The sequence below is a fragment of the Chrysochloris asiatica genome, unplaced genomic scaffold (genome assembly GCF_000296735.1).
Source record: "Chrysochloris asiatica unplaced genomic scaffold, ChrAsi1.0 scaffold00544, whole genome shotgun sequence".
Lineage (NCBI taxonomy): Eukaryota > Metazoa > Chordata > Mammalia > Afrosoricida > Chrysochloridae > Chrysochloris > Chrysochloris asiatica.
In genome coordinates, this window is record NW_006409062.1 from 468,584 (window position 1) to 487,103 (window position 18,520).

General features: G+C 40.0%; 1 protein-coding gene across 3 annotated transcripts in view; it reads left to right on the forward strand.

Moving 5' to 3' along the window:
• LOC102812778 (selenide, water dikinase 1-like) overlaps positions 1-18,086 on the forward strand; it is a 29,821-nt gene extending 11,735 nt beyond the window's left edge. The window contains exons 3-8 of one of the 3 annotated variants that reach the window (XM_006877628.1): positions 535-642; positions 1,488-1,642; positions 2,848-2,938; positions 5,716-5,815; positions 15,515-15,727; positions 17,331-18,086. In XM_006877628.1, coding sequence (XP_006877690.1) covers positions 535-642; positions 1,488-1,642; positions 2,848-2,938; positions 5,716-5,815; positions 15,515-15,727; positions 17,331-17,545 — 882 coding nt within the window. In that variant the 3' untranslated portion in view covers positions 17,546-18,086. The remainder of the gene's footprint in view (positions 1-534; positions 643-1,487; positions 1,643-2,847; positions 2,939-5,715; positions 5,816-15,514; positions 15,728-17,330) is intronic. The other 2 variants (XM_006877627.1, XM_006877629.1) reach the window with 2 other exon arrangements.
• Positions 18,087-18,520: the final 434 nt, after the last annotated feature.

Consider the following 18,520-nt stretch of genomic DNA (forward strand, 5'->3'; position numbering starts at 1 on the left):
ACAACAACAACCCCATAGCTCTTCTTTTCTAATCTGTCCCTTCCAGCCTTCTGCCTGAGCCCCTAGTTCCCATCTAAATAAATTGCAGACTTCAGGAAGACCCCTAGCAAGATGGATTGGCAAAGTGGCAGCATCAGTGCACTCAAGCGTGGCAACAATTGTGAGGTTGGCCCAGGACTAGGCAGTGTTTTGTTCTGTTGTGCATAGATAGAGTCACTATGAGTTGGTACCGACTCAGTGTCACTTAACAACAACAACAACAACAGTATTGACGGTGGGAAAGAACGATGAACATTCATTCTTGGTTCTTTGTATAAAAGAAGAGGTGGTAACGAATGCATGAGACTTCATGAATGGTGCAGTGGTTCTGTGATTAGGGAGCGGTTCCTAGTCTGAAGATCACAGGAGGTCATCAGGATCAAGTTCAGTAGCTTCCATTCTTGGAAAGCCCCTGAGTTGTTGAAGGCCTTCTCCATAGGCCTGCTCTTGGGAACTCCCCGGCTGTCCTTTCTCACATCTCCCCTCTCTTCCCAGGGCAGGATAGCATGTGCCAATGTCCTCAGTGACCTCTACGCAATGGGAGTCACAGAATGTGACAACATGCTGATGCTCCTTGGAATTAGCAATAAGATGACAGACAGGGTAAGTAAGACCTGCTTCTACTCTGGATTCGTCTGTGCTTGCTGTCTTGCTTATGCTACTTGACTGAGTAGACCTGTTTCCTCTCGATAAAGGAAGGTGCCTGGGCTAGATGGCTACCAGTAGCCCTTCTGCTTGCCACCTTGTAGTAACATAAAATGACAATCTAGCCTGTGTACATTTTCATCTCTACCACCTGCTTGTCTCTCTTTTCTCAGTGGACTGAGCCAAGACGTTGCTTTTTGTTGGTTAAGACGTATGTAATCGTACTTAGGTAGTTGCTGTGACCCTAACTAGACCAGTTCTTTAGATTATTTTTGACAGGTATTTGTTTTTGTCCTCCCAGAGAAATGTGCACTTTCTCGTGGAAGGTCCTTTTTTACCCTTCCAATGTGTGATTTGGTCTTCTGTTGTACACATTGATATCAGTGAGGGCTTTCCTGGTATTGAGGTATCATCGTGTCCCTCAGCCAGTGTTTGTACTCCTTGGTTAGATATAAAGCCGTTTTGGGGTAAGGGTAGCATGCATGTTAAGTGGGTCTTGTGAATCTTAACAGCCATCTAATAACTGGTTCAGATTTATAGACAGTCCTGTGGACCCAGTCATATTACAGCTTTGACTTCTGTGTGAACTTTAGTCACTTTGTAACCTAGAGCATCTTCTAACGTTTGATAAAATGGTTACACTGTAAAAGATTCTCAGTGTCTGTCACTTCGCATCCTTTCTGCGGACTTCCAGGACTGCTTTAAGATTTGATGTTCCTTTTTACAATTGCAAATGTAAACGCTCTTTCTTGGGTTTTCAGCTGAATTGTTTGACTTTTAATTTGTGTCCTTTTAAACCTTAGGAACGAGATAAAGTGATGCCCCTAATTATACAGGGTTTTAAAGATGCAGCGGAAGAAGCAGGGACTTCTGTAACAGGTGGCCAAACAGTATTAAACCCCTGGATTGTTTTGGGAGGAGTTGCTACAACTGTCTGTCAGCCCAATGAGTTTATCATGTAAGTTGATTTCCATGGCATCTTACCATTGGACTGGGATATTTCCCCACCCCCACTGTGTCTCGCACTGTTCAAAAGGTAGTAAAGAGACTCTATGGCCCTGGTGCCAAGTTCCCTCACCTCTCCATCAGCCATCACTTCCCACCCCAGAGGTAGTCCTTTCTCCACTTTGATTTTTTTAAGCCACTTTAGTATTGATAAGCATAGGACTTCTAACCAAAAGGGCGAAGTTCAAACCTACCAGCTGTCCTTGTTAACCTTATATAGGGTTGCTATGACTCTGAAAAGACAGACTTGATGGCAAATAACAGTAGTAATGAATCAGGGAGTTTTTTCCCAATACCCTATCCAGAAGTAGTCGTCCCCCCGCCCCCTCCCCCAAAAAATCTCTGTCACCAATAAAAGCGAATTTTAAGTAGATTCTTGAACTCTCTTGGCTTATTAACCGCGTCAGCTCGTTCATCTTTAGCACCTGTCCCATCTCCAGTAGCTTTTCCAGAACTACTGCCTTCACCATGAAGCTCCATGATTTTTCCCAATTCAAACTTGGGTTGCCTCCATATTTTTACTTTTACTTTTACTAACAAACACATGGTAGAGAGATAAATAGATTGGTAAGGCTCTTCTGTGTCCAGTGCTATCTGGAATCAACTTATTAACCACCTTCAAGCCATTTGACAATTTCCGTCATTTTTTCCGGATTTAAGGTTTCCCATATCTGATTGTTATGTTTTTTATTAAAATCCACACAAACCAGATGAAGTAAATATCCATCACTAGCCTTGATATCAGCATGAGCTTCAATCATGGTCTGCTGTTTTTTTGGCCATTTCTTCATGGGTAAGATATAGGCCATGGAAGTTTGTCAATTTTTGCCGTGAACCTCAGTAATGAAGTTGAATTTTCTAAATGCAGTTTCATCATTCTGCATATCAGCAGTGCTCACATCAAAAACATGACCCTTGAGGCCTCCAGGTTGTTTTCGTCTTAAGGTCTAGTTTCTGGAAAATTGAGTTGCTTGTGTGTATCAGTCTTCTAATGTTTTGTTCCAGCAGTAGGCCCAGTAGCAAGATGTTAAGTACATCACTGTGGGAGTTGCCTTAGGTTTAAGTGAATGACTGTACAGATATGTTTTTAACGTGATTAATGATAATGAATTTATTTCTTTGGTTAATTTGACTAGAAAATGTCCTCCTTTCCTTTAGGCCAGATAATGCAGTGCCGGGAGATGTGCTTGTATTGACGAAACCCCTGGGCACGCAAGTGGCAGTAGCTGTGCACCAGTGGCTGGACATTGTAAGTTAACTGCCTGATGTTATTTGAGGCTAGAGGAATGGAACAGTTAATCAGTAATTTTTCAGGGCCACGGCTGTATTTTGTGAGAGGATTTGAAGTAAAGTGGCATTTACTGTGTATGTCAGTTTAAAGATCTCTCACTTTAGACTACGTGTGTTTATCCTGAAGTGTCACTTCTCTTCCATAAAGTAAGCCCTTTTGGGCTTGTCTTACCACGTTTAAGATTGAGAATATTTTAAAAGTCTTCATTGTGTCTTTAAGACCTCTGATGTCCTTTAGTTTTATTCCCAGGGATTAGTATTGGTCAAGCTCTTTCAAAAATCCTAGGAATCATCTATACTCCTTTATTGCGTGAAAGTTTCATGTACTGAATGCATGAGAACAGGTATGCCCCAACCTCGAATTTCCAAGATTTTACACAAGGAGAATTTGGGAGGTAGGGGGGTTGGGTTTGTCTGTATATTTGGTGTTGAGAGTTTTGTTTTTTTTTTTCATCTTAATAATATGGGGAGAATTTGTGAAAATTTTCTTTGAGGTATAAATGAAGCCAGGGTTATTGACAATTTAAACTATTAGTTACGGGATTATTTTTTTGAGTCATTTCTGTTTGGTAGTTTTGTCTTTTTAAAAACTGTTGGTGGATAATTCTCTTGTGGAGAATGTATCTAGAATATAAAGACATTTCTTCTGAGTCACTATCATCATTCTTTATTCAAAAGCCCCCCCCCCGCTGTAATAGCTTACATGTTAATTAAGATTGTAGTATGTGCTCACATATCTTGGCACTTTTTAATTTCTATAACTACAACTGTCATCTAAAACAGACCTAAGACATACAGGAGAAGAAAGAAAAACATCCTTTTAGCAGTTTATCTTCTGGGTTTGTCCTTAGCTCGATAGAAAAAAATCTCTAAGGCTGCCACATTCTGCAATTCCTCCCCCCCACCCCCCCCTTATCCAATGATGACATGGGGAAGATATTGTGTGTCAAATATTAATATTTATAAATGGACTAGACAGCCAGTATAGGCGAATAATCCAGAGTTGTGTTCTAAGTTAACTACTTAGCGCTGAGTAATTTGGCAAGGAAAACAGAGACATATTAGTCAAAAGAGTATCAAAGAAAAGTGGTTTGGAGTTCTGTTCTCCCTGCCTTCAACTTGATACCACTTTTTTTTAATGCTCAGAATGAGGGAAAAAAAATCAAATTCCAAGGGTTATGTAGCAGTATAAGACCCTTTTTTTTATAGATCAGTAAAACCAGAGTATGTTGTTTGGGCATCAGTCTTTGTGAGATACAATTTTTTACAGACAGAGGCCTAGTTAAGTACGAAATTCAGAATAGTTGTTAGCTCTTGGGGAGAGATGGGGTGCTGGAGTAAGGGGGCACATAGGTAGTTATCCATAAGTTCCCTGGTGGCACAGTGGCTTACATGCTTGGCTTCTAACCAAAGGTTGGTAATTTGAACCTACTGACCATTCCTTGGGAGAAAGACATGGTGATCTGCTCCTATAAAGGTTGTTGTTGGTAAGTACCATGGTATTGCCAACTTTGGAGTTAGCTGTTCAATGCTTATCCTACTAAAGATTGTAGCCTAGAAAACCCTATGGGGCAGTTTTATTATACCCTATAGAAACACTGGAGTCCTGGTAACTGTAAGATCAGCAGTTCAAGCCCACCAGCCACTCCTCAGAAACCCTGTATAGGATTGCTATGAACTGGAACCAACTGGCCAGCACTTGGTAACAACAACATAGAGTCATTGTGGATTAAGTGTGGAGCTGCTAAGTGCAAGGTTGATGGCTCAAACCCATCAGCCAGACTACAGGAGAAAGATGAGACTGTCTGCTCCCATGAAGTCTTGGAAACCCTTTTTAGTGGTTCTATGAGTCGGTATCTGCTCAGTGGCCTTGGGTTTAATAGGGTTGTTGTGAGTCAAATTGAGTTGACAGCTTACAACATCAGTTACTGCATTGGGTTGTAAGGTTAGTATATTATTTTTAAAATACAGGCGTGAATGAGGGCCACTAATGGACCAGTGATGACAGTATGTTATGAGCCATGCATGCATCATGATAAGCTCTAGTTCTTTTGCCATCACATCAGTCTTACTGTCTTGGGTATTTTGTGTTCCACATTCCCCTGTGGGAGTAGACAGAACATACCTTTGCTACATTGTTTGAAAGTCAGGCTGAGGGAAAAAGGGAAAGGCATTTTTCTCCTTACTTGGACCATGACTTTTGTGGTTACTCAAGACTGTGCGTACAGTGGAGAGGGATTGTGCACACATTTAGTCATCAGGATGACTTGACCCCAGACTTCAGCTGATGTCAGTAAAAGTCGAACCATAATATGAAAAGCACGTGCCCTCAGCTTTATAGGAGAGATGGGAGGAGACCTAAAGGACATTGAGCAACATGAATAATGACTGACTCCAGCAAAGATGAAGAAACTGCTGCCCAGTACTCAGCACACCGGTCATTGCTTGCACACTGCAGCTGGTATGGCTTTCCGCCAGACTGTATCTCCACACTGCAGCATTTGATGACACAAGTGCGGGGTGAGAGCAGACAAGATGTCACGATAAGCTGTCTAATGGACACTTAAGATAATAGTCACAGGGGAGCAAAGGCTAAAGGACAACTCGGTTCAAAATGAAATAACAGCTTCCCAGAAAAGATGAGTTTGAAAAAATAGACTCTTTTTGTCCTTGGCTAGAAGTAAAGATTAATCACATTTTTCCTTTTTTTTCCCTCACTTGTCTTCCTATTGCTAGCCTGAAAAATGGAATAAAATTAAACTAGTGGTTACCCAGGAAGATGTAGAGTTGGCATACCAAGAAGCAATGATGAATATGGCAAGGCTCAACAGAACAGGTATAAGGGGCTGGGAGGGCTCTTCTGTTGCAGGGGTGGCAGACTGTCTTTAAAGAGCCAAGATAGTAAATACTTCAAGCTCTGTGGGTCACTTAAAGTCTTGATTGCAGGTTCACTTGATTTAATTTCTTTTTTTATATATAATGCTTTAAAATGTAGAAAAAAACATTCTTAGCTTGGGGCCTGTCAGAAGGGACAATGGGCTAAATTTGTCTCGTAACTTCGATTGGCCAACCTTCTTCTGTGGGACTTCAAAGAGTGTTCATTCTGATTTGTATTAGGGAAAGTGACTAGCCTAAACAGTATGTGAGGCTAGGCCATGGATGCGTTTTACCCAGTTCTCTCTGCATCTGGCATCTGTATTTCTCCAGGTCACTGGGGCTCTTATCTCCCATCTGGCCTAGAATCCCTCAGAATGAGGACAGTACCAGGCACAGAGTGGCAGCTGGGTGAATATGGGTGAATTGATGATTTCACTTTTGGAATCTATGAAATGAAGAGTTTAGATTGTATTTTATCTTGGTTCCTTCCAACTCTAAATTTCTATAATCATTGACGGGGTTTAATTTCTCTTTGTCCCAATAAAGATAGAAAACCTGTTGCATGTTTACAGAGGTATTTGATTTGTTTATTAACTTGGGTGTTCACATTACCATATTTTAAATTTCTGTGACATTGATGCCATACGTTTTTCTTTATAATTTCTTTCTAGTTCTGACTTTGTGGTATTGATTTAAAAGTTATGTTAGTGACTGCCGTTTGTCATTATTTAATTCTTATAACAAGAGGCTACTATTATTCATTTTACAGAGGCAAGTTACTTGCCCATGTCACATAACTAATAGTAAGGACCCAGGATTTGAAATCAGATCTGCTTCTGTTTCTAAAGCTTTTAAGTATTAAAGTTTAAAATAATGTAGGGGAGTTCTAGAAAGCAGCTAGGTTTCCAAGGACTCACTTGGAATAAAATTAAACTAGTGATTACTAGCTGGTCCCTCCTGATAATATGTCTGAAGTATGAGAGACAAAGTAGCCATCCTGGCACCCAGGGAGCATTCTGACTGTACTTCCAACATAGATTGGTTTGTTCTTTTGGCAGTCCATTATACTTTAAAAATATTCTCCAACACCATAACTCAAATGCGTCAATTCTTCTACTATCTTCTTTATTCGTTGTTCAACTTTCACATCATATGAGGTTATTGAAAATACTAGTGCTTGGGTCAGGCATACTTAGTCTTCAAAATTACATCTTTGCTCATGAACACTTTAAAGAGAAAGAGACCTTGGATAGCAGATTTGCTTAATGCAGTATGTTGTTTGAGTTCTTGACTGTTGCTTCCATGAGTGTTGATGGGTGATCTAAGCAAAATGAAGTCTTTGACAACTTCAATCTTTTCTCCATTTTTGTGATGTTGTTTATTGGTCCCAGTGGTGAGAATTTTTGTTTTCTTTACATTGAGATACCAAAGGCTGGGGTCTTTGATCTTCATTCATCAGTAAGTATTTTAAATCCTCTTCATTTTCAGCAGACAAGGTTGTATCATCTGCATATCACAGGTTGTTAATGAGACTTCCAATCTTTTTTTGGAATCAGTGGCATTTATATAAAAACCAAAGGCAACCTATTCAACATCTATTATATGTTAGGCACTTATTTTTACTTTAGCAAAACATCCATGAACAAAGTATAAAGCAACGAAAGTTGATATTTATAGGTGAAGGATTGATACCCTTACTTACTGGAATCCAATGCTTTTTTCTCAAGTCTAGAAGTAATATCCATGATGTACTCATGTTTCCAAGAATAAAAACAGTGTATTTAAGGAATGAATAATGTGATAGATTCAGTTACTTTAACTACAGATTGGGGTAACTCTAATTGGACTATTATGTTTTATTGTATAACAAATAATCATCAGATTAATCTTTAGCTATCAATTCAGAAGCAGCAAAAAGGTCAATTCAGTTTCCTGCTATAGATACGGTTTAAATGACAAAGTCTAATGCGTGCATGATTTACATTGCAAAAATTTCAATATTTCTGATAAAGATCAAAACAACAGCCTTCAGTATGGATCATATATTAATGTAAAGAAAACAAAAATCCTCACCATTGGACTAATAAATAATATCAAGATAAATGGAGAAATGTTTGAAGTTGTCAAAGACTTCATTGTGCTTGGATGAACCATCAACACTTATGGAAGCATCAGTGAAGAAGTCAAATGATATTCTGCATTAGGCAGATCTGCTGTACAGGAGCTCTTTAGAGTGTTGAAGAGCAAAGATATCAGTTTGAGGACTAAGGTGTGCCTGATCCAAGCTATGGTATTTTTAGTAACTTCATATCCATGTGAAAGTTGGACAGTGAATAAGGAAGACCGTAGAAGAATTGATATATTTGAGTTATGGTGTTGGAGGAGAATATTGAAAGTGCCATGAACTGCCAAAAGAACCAACAGATCTGTATTGGAAGAAGTACTGCCAGCATGCTCCTTGGAAACCAGGGTGGCCAGACTTCATCTCTCATACCTCGGACATATAATTAGGAGGGACCAGACCCTAGAGAAGGTTATCATGTTTGGTTAAGTGGAGGATCAGAGAAAAAGAGTAAGACCCCCAATGAGATGGATTGGCACAGTGGTGGCGTAATAGGCTCAGTGTAGCAAAGATTGTAATGTTATCCCAGGACCAGGCAATGTTTCATTCTGTTGTGTATAATGTTGCTATGAGTTAGTATTGACTCTATAGCACCTAACATCAAAAACAACAAGCCAATGTTAATGTTTTCCTAGACTTATTTAGCAAATTCAATGATAGCTGCACTTGCAAGTTTGAATCACTAAATAATATACCGGCTAACGTAAGTCCTTCAAAATAAAATGAATACAAAAACAAAACAAAAAAAATTCAATATTTAACTTTACCATTATTGTAAAAAAATCAACTCTTATAAGGCTCAGATCAAGGATAGTTTTTAATATATCAAAAATAGAGTTCTTTTGGGAAAATGTAGGTTTCTTGTTAGGATATTTCTGTAAAATCAGAGGCATGAACACCATCAACATTTAAATAGGACTTTGTGAACTAACCAAGAAGTTGGAATTAATGTGATTCTTCTTGGAGTTCAGTGCCTGTGACTAGCATCTCAGGGGATACTAGCTTTGATGACTGCATTCCAGAAATAATGAGTTTTTGTTTGCCTTTAGTGATTTTTTTTTTTTGGATATTTTTATTATGAATTATGTGTTAGTTACATGGCAGAATATATCTTTACATTCATCCTATTGTATTTCATTTTATTGCAATGATTACATTCCCTTGCATGCATCATCTAACAACCAAAGGGTACACCCCTCTTGCCTGTGTTGTCCCCTGGCCACCAGCACACAGCCCCTCTCCCTCCCCGAGTCCAGAGACCCCAGTCACTCCTTCTCTCCCCATCATGGTCTCTGCTTCCATCCCTGGCGTCGCTGCTTCTCGAGTCTTCCAATCTTGAGGCCACGTTTTTCTTCATGTCCAGCTTCTTGGATTATTTGTTCAGCATACAGGTTGAATAAGTATGGTGAAAGAATATAATCCTGGCACACACCACCTTTCCTAAATTTAAAACCATTCGGTGTTCCCTTGTTCTGTTGGAACAACTGCCTCTTTGTCTATGTATAGGCTCCTAATGAGCACAATTCATGGTTCTGGAATAGTCATTCTCCACAATGTTGTTCACAGCTAGTCATAATCCATACAACTTAAAGTCTATGGGTAGTAAGCGAAGCACAGGTAAATATCTTTTTGGTGTTCTCTGCTTTCAGCCAAGATCCATCTAACATCAGCAATGATATCCTTTTCATGTTGTTGTCTGAATCCTGCTTAAACCTCTGGCAATTCCTTGTCAGTGTACTAATCTACATTACTGATACTGTCTTATTTCTGCATTCAATCTAGAGGACCTTAAAAGGTCTTGTGTGAAAGCTACTGAAAAATGTAAAGAAACCTTTTCCAGCATTATCTTGTCTGGAATGTTTCCTTTCTTTTTCTCTTTTTTACATATAGAGTAGATACAAAAGAATTTTGTAAAGTATGTACATTACTTAGAGAATAGTAATGCAGCACCCATGTAGATACAGAAGCATAGGAGAAATCCGGTGTAAGTGGTAGAACCTGGTCTTTGACACCTCAGAGGTGCCCCTCCCAGCTCCCACATGGTCTGTATTTTATGTCTATTATTCTCATAGGATTGTATCCCTAAACATCCCCTAAAGTTAATTTTGCATTTGTAACTTTATAATGATAAACAGAATCATATCTGCATATGTGTTCCTTGCTTGTTGTCATCCAATATTTAATGCTTCTGAGATTTATCCCTGCAGTGTGGAGCTGGTATGATGCCTTTTTACCGCGGTATAATTGTCCCCTGAAACAGAGATTCTTTGAGAATATTTTAGTTGCTGCCCTGAACTTCCTTGTGCAAGACTGCTCATACACATGAAGAGGGTGATCTCAGTTAGCTTCACAGTTAGTACCACATTTTGCAATGGTACACTGCATTTCAAAATGTTTTACAATGTGTCTGTGTGTGTGTGTGCATACATGTATCTATATAGAGAGATGCATGTGAGGAGACCCTGCTGACATTGTGGGCTAAGTCTTGGGTTGCTAACTGCAAGCTCGGCAGTTCAAACCCACTAGGTGTTCCTCATCAGGAGAAAGATGAGGGATCTGCTTTAAAGTCTTGAAACCCTATATAGGGTCACTATGAGTTAGAATTGACTTGATTTTGCAGTGGTTTCTGGGTACATTTCTATATATGCATGTCTATGTCTACATATAGACATATATATTAGGTGCCATCGGGTTGGTTCTGTATACAACAGAACCAAAAAACCACTTACCAGTCCTATGCCATCCTCACAATGGTTTTATTTAAGCCCATTGTTGGTGGCAGTCCATCTCATTGGACATCTTCCCCTTTTTCATGATGTCCTTTTGTGAGGACTGAGCCCTCCTGGTAACATGTCCAATGTACATAAGATGAGGTCTCACCATCATCCATTCTGAGGAGCAGCACTCTGGTGTCCTTCTTCCAAAACACAAGTTCATAGTACTTTACAATATTCATTGCCAGTTCCATAATTCATATGCATCAATTCTCCAGCCTTCTTTATTCATTGTCCAGCTTTCCTGTAATATTGTTGTGAAGTGCCATCAAGTCAGTTCCAACCCATAGCAACCCTATGTAGGGTTTCCGATGAATGGCTAGGAATTTGAACCGCCGACCTTGCAGTTCAAACGGCTTTGCAGTCTGGCACATTAACCACAGCGCCACACCCGGACTCCTTCCTATAATGTTGTTAAGTGCCGTCAAGTAGATTTCTACCCATAGCGACCCTGTATACAGTTTGAGTGTTCAGGGAGCAGCTGGTAAGCTTGAATCACTGACCTTGCAGTTCAAATGACTTTGCAATCTGATGCATTAGCCCACAGCGCCACATCAGGACTCCTATAATATTGTTGTTAGGTGCCATCGAGTCAATACCGACTCATAGTGACCTTATGCACAGCAAAACAAAACACTGCCCTATCCTGGGCCAACCTCACTATTGTTGCCACACTGGAGTCCATCAATGCTGCCATTTTGCCAGTCCGTCTCGTTGGGGGGTCTTTCTGTTTTTCTCTGACCCTCCACCTTACCAAACATGATATCCTTCTCCAGCGACTGGAGATATGCCCGAAGTATGAGAGACAAAGTTTGGCCATCCTGGCCTCCAAGGAGCACTCTTTGTTGTTGTTAAGTGCCGTCAAGTCGGTTCCGACCCATAGCGACCCTGTACAGAGTTTCCGAGGGTGTAAATCCTTGCGGGAGTAGAAAGCCTCATCTTTCTCCCGCGGAGCGGCTGGTAGTTTCGAACCGCTGACCTTAAGGTTCGCAGCCCGATTCGTAACCACTATGCTACCAGAGCTCCTACGCAATTGAAAATGCCATGGCTTGGGTCGGGCACCCTTTTTTCTCAAAGTGACATCTTTGCTCTTAAACACTTAAGAGGCATTTTGCAGCTAATTTGCTCAATGCAGTGTCATTTGATTTTTTTTGACGGCTGTTTCTGTAAAGCATTGATTGTAGATTCAAGTAAAATGAAAGCCTAAGCAACTTCCATCCTTCTCTATTCATCATGATGTTTATTGGTCCAGTAATAAGAAATTTTGTTTTCTTCCATCCGTGTTATTAAGGTCAACTCTACTTGAAGAGGGAACTCTTTCTCAGTCATACTATAAATGCTCATCTTTCAGCACTGTATCAGACAATGTTTCACTGCTATTCATAAGGTTTTCATTGGCTAATCCCTCAGAAGTGATTATGTATTCCTTTTTGCACTGGTTACTTGATATACCAGTGGCATAGTTTCCAGCATCATGGTAACACACAAGCCATCACAGTATGACAAAATGACAGACGTGTGGGTATGTATTTGTTGTTGTTAAGTGCCAACCAGTCTGTTCCAACTCACAGCAACCCTGCATAGGGTTTTTGAGGAGCAGTTGGTGAATTTGAACTGCCATCTTTGCAGTTCAAACCAATCTCATGGTCCAGTGCTTATCCTACAGCGCCACACCATGGGTGTGTGTGTGTGTGTGTATATGTATATATGTATGTGTATATATATATATATATATATATTACAAGAAATTAATGTTCATTATTGACATTTTTTTAATATGGAAAGAAGTACAAAGAAAAAAAATTGTATGTTTGATATGTTCTTCTAAACTTAGTTGCTGGTGGGCTTGTGTTCTACTGTTGTTGTAGACTACTGGTCATCCTAGATTATGTTTGTGAAGTCTGCTTTTATTCATTTTGATTCTTTTTGCCATATTTATTACATAATTTCAGTACGTGTAATTTTTTTATTGGCAAGATAATACTTGGTATTGTAGTGGTTTATGCATTCGACTGCTAACCGCAAGTTCAACAGTTTGAATCCCCCAGCTGTTCTGCAGAAGAAAGTGACCGTTATCTGCTCCCATGTAGATGTGTAGCCTTTGCACCCTACATACGGTTGCTGTGAGTCGGGATCAACTGGATGGCCATGGGAGTAGATACTTCTGGACTGTTCATTTCACAGTGAAATTTTCCGTGATTGTCTTGGTTTCCTGGTGCCACTGTGACACACCATAAGTGCAGGACTTTAAAGAACAGACATTTATTTTTTTACGGTTTTGGAGGCTTGAATTCCAAATCTGTGTCTCAGCTGTGTGAATTGCTTCTCTGTGTAGTCCCAGGTGGTGTTATTACTTGGCTTGTAATCGACCCTCACATGGCCCTTGTCTTCCCATTGTGTGTCTCTGCATGTAACCTCTTTTTAATACTTAGAAGTAATTACAGTGAGAGCCTCCTCCCCCTATTCTAATTTTCATAAATAAGAAACTCCTTTTCCAAACAGGATTATATCCATAGTTATGTTGTCGTTGTTGGTAAGTGGCAAGGAGTTGGTTTGGTCTTCTTAGCGACCCACCCTGTATAGGGTTTCCAGGAATCCTGGAGTAGCACTGCAGGTTAATGTGTTGGATTACAAGGCCGGTTTGAACTGCAAGTTCTAACTGCTGCTCAGAAACCCTATGCAAGGGGTTTCGCTATGATTCAGAACCGACTCAACAGCACTTAAAAACAGCAACATAGGGTTTCCAAGGAGTGGCTGGTGAATCTGAACCACCAAGCTTGCAGTTAGTAGTCCAGTGCTTATTTTGTAGCACCACACCAGAACTCTATCCATAGGGGTGGAGGTTAAGATCCCATATTTTTCTGTCTACTATGAAATACTCTAAGATTAAATTGTAATCTTGTCCTCAGACACTCATTACTCACAGCCTTAGTTTCTCATTAGTGCTCCTGTAACTTTTTTTTTTTCATTTCTTTGGTTTTTCAAATGAAGTAATTTAATAAGAGCGTATTTGTAATGGCTTTGTCTATATGGATTATCTGTTTCCCTATATTTGAGCATTTGTGATTTCCTACAGTAACTTTTTTATATTGTTAGTAGAATACAATATCACAGACTCTTACAGAGGGTATATTGCTATATCTAGAAAAATTATATATGCATTTACCATTTGACCTAGCAGTCCCAATTGTAGGAATCTCTCCCAAACTGCCTCAGTTGGAATGTGTTATATGTACGGAGCTAGTCATTGCAGCACTGCTGGTGATTGCTAAAGACAGGAGACACCCAGGTGTCTTATCAGTAGGGAACCGGTTATAGTCTTTACTTTCCATGCACACAGGGACTGTTCTGCAACTACAAAGGGGATGGGAAAGATTTGTACTGTTAGCGGAGCTATCTCCTCCAGGATGCAGTCAAGTGAAAAAAGCAAGGGACAGATGCATCAGTATACTGTGCTGTGGGTGTGTGTATTTACACATGAATGTGAACGCCTAGTGCAGGTGATGGCTTTATTAAATGTCATTGGAAGTGCCCCCCTACATCCCACTGGATTATTGGTAGTTAGTGCCACCGAATCCGTTCTGACTCATAGCAACCCTGTATCGGGTTTCCAAGAAGCAGCTGGTGGGTTTGAACAGCCAGCCTTGCAGCCTAGTGCTGATCCTGCAGCACCACATCAGGAGTCCTATAGTTGTGTTAATAGAATGGCTAGTAATATCTGTTCCCTTAGCCACCATGATGGACTTAAAAAAATCACTGGCATAAAGTCGATTCCAACTCATAGTAACCCTTCATAGACTTTCCAAGCCTGCATATCTTTATGGGGACAGAAGACCTCGTCTGTCTCCTGTGGAACTGCTGGCGGACTTGAACTGCTGACCTTGCAGTTAGTAACCCAATGCCTAACCCACAGCACCACCAGGGTGCTTTTCATGATAGACTAGAAATCTCAATTCTCTTTCCTGGTGTTTGAACACACCGAAGTAGAAGAGGTGAGGGAATGTACCAAAAAATACATTCACTTTTCATGAGGGAAGGTTTTAAAATTTTTTTGAGTATTTCAGGCAATTCATTTCTTATTAGAGTTTCTGATTTTAAGTTAGATCATCTTAAATTTTAAAAAATTAGCATTTCAGACAATTTACCCCTAGCTAGCGTTCCTGATTTTAGATTAGAAAGCTCTAAAAGGCCCATTCTGATAGCGTGGTGGTTACGAATCGGGCTGCGAACCTTAAGGCCAGCAGTTCGAAACTACCAGCTGCTCCGCAGGAGAAAGATGAGGTGTTCTGCTTACGTAAAGATTTACAGCCTTGAAAACCCTGTACAGGGTCTCTATGGGTCGGAACCGACTCAACGGCACTTAACAACAAGAAGTGTTCCTGATTTTAGATTAGATAAGCTCTAAAAGCCCCATTCTATGATATTCGGGTACTTTTGATAGATACCCTCTCTGTAGGGATCATATAGTTTATTCATAGGTTTTTGGTTTTGGTTTTTAGTTTACCAGGAAGTTGCTATTGATTGCAGCTGCTGTTAGTTTTAAGTGATTTGAATAGAAATAAATTAACTTTCAGAATTTCCTTCACTATGGTATTTGCTGATTCGTAAAATAACATTTGTAGTCCCTGTCTGCCTGCCAAACCACCGGTGAGTGAGGAGTGAGATCAGTAGCTTACGTAAGAGTGGGGGAAAGCTTGGCGCTCATTCCCTCAGAATCCTTGTTTGTTACTCTAGCTAATAAACACTTCCTCGGCCCTCTCAGCTGCAGGACTCATGCACACCTTCAATGCCCATGCGGCCACCGACATCACAGGCTTTGGAATTTTGGGCCATGCACAAAATCTGGCCAAGCAACAGAGGAACGAAGTCTCGTTTGTGATCCACAACCTCCCTGTACTGGCCAAGATGGCAGCTGTGAGCAAGGCATGTGGGAACATGTTTGGCCTCATGCATGGAACCTGTCCGGAGACATCAGGTACAAGGATCCTGGGTCCAAATCTGAGGATTTAAACTAGTAAGGCTAATGGAAAGTTCCATGAGAAAGAAGCAGTCAAGTTCATGAGTATGGCCCCACTCTATGTGAGGTCAGTGTTGGTAACCTTGGCCTTCTTAGCAACTGATGTTATTTCCCCCAGTGTCATCCTACGTGTGATGAGCAGTGTGGTTTTAAGTTGAGTTTTTCTGGGATTTTCTTTTTGATGTAGGAATATGGTGATGCCGTGAGAGGGAAAGAGAATATGGGGGTGGATATCAACCATTGCTCAGAATTCACTGGAAACTTAGCATTTGAAATAAACTGTAATACCCATAGGTAGATGGTTGAATTGTGCAGGCTGTTTCCCTTTGAAATGTTTAAAAATTGCTATAAGAAGGAAATAGTATATTTTTGTCTCCTAAGTGCTAGTTTTCTTTTTTCCTCCCCCCTCCTCCCTTGTGGTTATTCTTTTAGTCCCCTCTCCCCCTTCCCCCAACCCCACCTTGGCAAAAGAATGAAATTACCTGGGGAATTTTTTAAATACCCATGCCTACAACTGACCTCGAGAAAACCAGATGTAATAGTTGGTCTGGGGTGGGTCTGTTGTTGTTAATTGCCATCACATCCTAGATGTCATTCATCATAGAAGCTAGAAGCTCCCTAGAAGAGTCTCGTGTCAGTAGGAGTGAGGGCCACATGGTCTGCCCACATGTCAGACCCTGTGGAGTGGCTTGAGTTGTTCTGACTCTTGTAGGGAGAAGCCTTTATAGAGGATACTTCCACCCTTCAATTTTCTATTTTGTTGTTGGTTTTTTTCCCCTAGAAATAAACTTTTGGAGTGCAAGGAATTGATTTGTTTCTTCAGTGTTTGGCTAGAACAGTTGAGTGTTACTAGTCGGAACCAACTCAACAGTACTTAACAACAACTAGCAAATTACATTTGTTTCCTTCATCCAGTAATGAGAACTTTTGCTTTGCGTGTATGTTTGTCTGAAATAAGGGTGTGTCTTCTTTCTCAGTGGTTTTATTTCTACTTGTTAATATATAAAAGTTTCTGTCCAAACTTCTAGAAATAGCAAAGCTTTTTTTTAATGTATTAAGTATTTTTTTCCGATTCATGAGATAATGCCAGTCAGGACTAGAACCTAGTTACTCTGAAGAAACACACTTTCATCAATCTTGTTTTTAAATTTTCATACATACACAGAAATCAAATGTGAAAGCATTCTTTATGAGGGGCCAGCCTAGAGAATCAAATTGAATCTTTTTTTGTTTCTTTTCAAAGAGTAAGATAATTCACAGTGATTTGCATCTTTTGTTTTTAAATAAATCTTTCTTTTAACATAACATAAAAAAAGTAGTTTAAGGTGTGCTGTTTCATTTGTTTGTTTGTTGACAGTAAGAGTTTTTTAAGAGCATGTTTAATTACTTTGCAGTTTAATCTGTGTAGGTAGAATGGAGCAGACTTCTTATCTGATAGGAGGAGGCAACTTGCACCAAGAATGTTGATTGAACTTGACTCTATGTAGCCGTGTTTAGGAGAGAGGGCAGTGAGATTGCTCACCAAGGGTCAGCACTAATGGTACTTCTCTTTCTTTGCCAGGAGGCCTGCTAATCTGTTTGCCACGTGAGCAAGCCGCTCGATTCTGTGCAGAGATAAAGTCCCCCAAATATGGTGAAGGTCACCAAGCATGGATTATTGGGATTGTAGAGAAGGGCAACCGTACTGCCAGAATCATAGACAAACCCCGGATCATTGAAGTCGCACCGCAAGTGGCCACTCAAAATGTGAACCCCACACCTGGTGCCACCTCCTAATCCAGACAGGAATCGCTATTTGTTTTTGTTTTTAAATAGATCTATTCCTTTATCATCACTTCAATTAAAGACTGTAAACAACAAAACTCTCATTGTGTCTACACATCTGGTGACCTTAGGTCAATTTGTAAGTGGATGCAATTAATAAAATCCATTGCCTTTTTTTCCTGTTACATTAACTGAAGATGCACCTAGTCTTGAGGCAGCTTCTGAGTTGAGAATTATATTGTTATCCAATACTGTTGATTCATTTTGAATCTTTAGACACTTATCTCTTGCCGCGTAGGCTCTTTTTAAAGGTGCTTTCACATAGCACAGACATTACCAATCGTAATGTCACCTAGCTGTTTGTGTCTTTTCATTTTATGTGTATTTATCATTTTAAGTCTGATCTTTCCTTTACATGTCTTGAAGGGTTTTCTGGAAAGACAAAATTGGTGACAAAATGGTATTCCAGTGGCAAGAGGGTGCATGATTCTTTTGAGTCTAATTTGTGAGGCCTAGACTTAATCACCAAGAGCATCTCTTTGACCCAGGACATGACCCAATAGTGCATTCACTTAAACCAGGCAAGTGCTTAACTGCATGGGAAGCATTCTGAAGAAGAACTCTTTTTTTTGTAGCCTTCCTGACATTTACATTAACATCAGTAACATTTTTCTTTATTGATATGAACAAAGGATACTTTTTGCAATGTAATTAGATGTTTTATAGTTCCACAGGAGAAAGATGAGGCTTTCTGCTCCCGTAAAGATTTACAGCCTCGGAAACCCTGTACAGGGTTGCTATGAGTCGAAACCGACTCCACGGCACATAACCAACCACCATAACCATAGCGCAAAAGGGGTTCCTTAGAAGGCTTCCGAAGAGGGGTTCATGTATAATACTCATTTACAATTCAATATATAATTAACTACGCAAATAATTTTTAAATATAATCAACAATAAAGACTGTTCTGTGGATGGTAGTGTTTA